Genomic DNA, 2,757 nt, shown 5'->3' with positions numbered 1-2,757 from the left:
ATTTGGTGTAATGTGAATAGTGTTGAACTAAATTTGGTGTAACACTCTTCATCACACCAAATCTTTAAAATATATATTTTATTAAGTTTCATTTAGTAATATAGTTCAATTACTATCAAATTTTTATTTAAACATAAATAAATTATATTATTTATATTATTTATTTATTTTCACATAATTAACAATTCTATTTTATTTTATTTTCATTTCAAAAATAAATCACTAAACGACTATTAATATTTATAGCTTACAAATAATAAATTTTTTATTATAAATAACAATCAAAATGTGATAAAATAATTATTTATCAATTATAAATAAATAAATAAATAAATTTAAACTGAAAACATTAAATAAAATTTTATATAAAAATATAAACTGAAAAAAATAAACTGAAAACATTAAATAATAATATATAATTATTTAGCATTATAATAATATATACTACATGGCTATAAATTAAAGAATCTGAAAAGAGTGGGGGCTTCCATAAATTTTTATTTTATTTTTATTAAAAACCCAGAAATCAAGGAATGATATTTTCTTATATAAAGAAGCCAAAGCCTTCCTCACCATTTTATCTCATCAAACAAAGACACATTCAAATCTCATAAACACATTAGTAAATAAAATCCTCTGGAGAGACAATACAAAGAATGATACTTCTTCACCAATTGTATCTGTCCCTCTTCTCATGTCTCTTCCTTGTTCTAGCTCCGACCTTCACTGCCTCCAACCATGTCTCCGACCCTGAACTCGTAGTTCAAGAAGTAAACGAGTGCGTATACAAGTTTCCTAAAGCTTCTTGAATTAAAAAGTTTATATACTTTCGAACATCCACATTATAACATTGTTGTGTATATATTTGTAGGAAGATAAATGCGTCTAGAAGGAATCTTGGTGTCCTCTCGTGTGGGACCGGAAACCCTATCGACGACTGTTGGAGATGCGACCCGAAATGGGAGAAGAACCGACAACGACTAGCTGATTGCGCCATTGGTTTTGGCAAACACGCTATCGGTGGCCGAGACGGCAGAATCTACGTGGTGACTGACTCCAGCGACAATGACGCGGTTAACCCTAAACCGGGAACTCTAAGACACGCAGTGATCCAAGACGAGCCGCTGTGGATCATCTTCGCACGTGACATGGTCATAAAGCTGAAAGAAGAGCTGATGATGAACTCGTTCAAGACCATAGACGGCCGTGGAGCTAGCGTGCACATCGCCGGCGGCGCGTGCATCACTGTTCAGTACGTGACTAACATCATCATCCACGGTATCAACATCCATGACTGCAAGAAGAGAGGGAATGCTTACGTCAGAGACTCGCCATCACATTACGGCTGGAGGACGGCGTCGGACGGAGACGCCGTCTCGATCTTCGGTGGGTCCCACGTGTGGGTGGACCACTGCTCGTTGTCTAACTGCGATGACGGTCTGGTCGATGCGATCCGTGGATCGACGGCCATTACGATATCTAATAACTACTTGACGCATCATAACAAAGTGATGCTTTTGGGACACAGTGATTCGTACACGAGAGACAAGAACATGCAAGTCACCATTGCTTTTAATCATTTTGGTGAAGGGCTTGTTCAGAGAATGCCCAGGTAAAAAATAAAGTTAACTTTTAGAGTTATTCTCAACTAGTCCTTGAATTTTATATTATTTTAGCTAATGTCATGTAATATAATATGGGGAATTGGCAGATGTAGGCATGGGTATTTTCATGTGGTAAATAATGATTATACGCATTGGCAAATGTACGCAATTGGTGGGAGTGCAGCTCCAACGATTAACAGTCAAGGCAATAGGTTTCTTGCTCCCAATGACCACGTCTTCAAAGAGGTAATTAAGAGCTAATCTTATCATGAATATATTTCTATTTTACTCATATATATGAGTATTGAATTACAACTATGTGACTGGAAAAAAGGTGACTAAATACGAAGATGCACCACAAAGCAAATGGAAGAACTGGAATTGGAGATCAGAAGGTGACTTGTTCCTAAATGGTGCGTTTTTTACGCCCTCTGGTGGAAGATCCTCTTCAAGCTATGCAAAAGCTTCAAGTCTGTCGGCTAGACCGTCCTCGGTGGTGGCTTCTGTGACGGGCAATGCTGGTTCTCTCTCTTGTAGAAAAGGATCTCGATGTTAATCCGATCCATCTACTTAAGCTACAATGCATCTAATTAACACAAAAGGAGGATTTGTTGGTCCTCCTATGTCAATTTTTCGTTACCCTTTAGTTTTATTATGGGAAGTAAGGGTTAAAGTTGTAAGTTGGATTTGATGTGTATATTAAAGTGTTGTATGGATCCCCTTTGGACCAATGAGTTTTTTAAAAAACTTTTTGGAGTAGGGACCAATGCATGTTGTGGTGGGGGACATGCACAAGTGCTGCAAGATTATTGTTGATATTATATTTATATGGTAATAAATGAAATCAACAGCTTAATTATTAACATCCGTGTGTTAACAGTTTTTCACTTGTAATTTAGCAGCATTTTCGCATTATACAGATTTGAATCAAAGAAAAACGGTAGTAATATAAACTAATAAACTAATACATTATGCCTTTTGTCGCATTACGGCATTAGTTTTAATGACCTTCTGTTACAACTTACAACCAACACCCAAGAAATCATGGGAGAAATCCGAACCGAAAAACCAAATTAATCACTGGATATTGCATACTGTTAGTTGAAATGTGAAATATATTATGACTTAGTAGAGATTACTATATTCTTATAGT

The 2,757-nt window shown here is 35.8% G+C and overlaps 1 protein-coding gene across 1 annotated transcript; it reads left to right on the top strand.

Annotated features, from left to right (window-relative positions):
* The first annotated feature begins 564 nt into the window (after nt 1-564).
* Nucleotides 565-2,425, top strand: LOC106296620 (probable pectate lyase 5). Its single transcript, XM_013732797.1, has 4 exons — nt 565-778; nt 872-1,612; nt 1,712-1,850; nt 1,939-2,425. The coding sequence occupies exons 1-4, from the start codon at nt 657-659 to the stop codon at nt 2,158-2,160; spliced, it is 1,224 nt and encodes a 407-aa protein (XP_013588251.1). The 5' UTR covers nt 565-656; the 3' UTR covers nt 2,161-2,425.
* Nucleotides 2,426-2,757: the final 332 nt, after the last annotated feature.

Source organism: Brassica oleracea, chromosome C6 (genome assembly GCF_000695525.1).
Source record: "Brassica oleracea var. oleracea cultivar TO1000 chromosome C6, BOL, whole genome shotgun sequence".
Classification (NCBI taxonomy): Eukaryota; Viridiplantae; Streptophyta; class Magnoliopsida; order Brassicales; family Brassicaceae; genus Brassica; species Brassica oleracea.
Note: the sequence above shows the minus strand (reverse complement) of the source record. Positions and strands in the feature narration are given on the sequence as shown.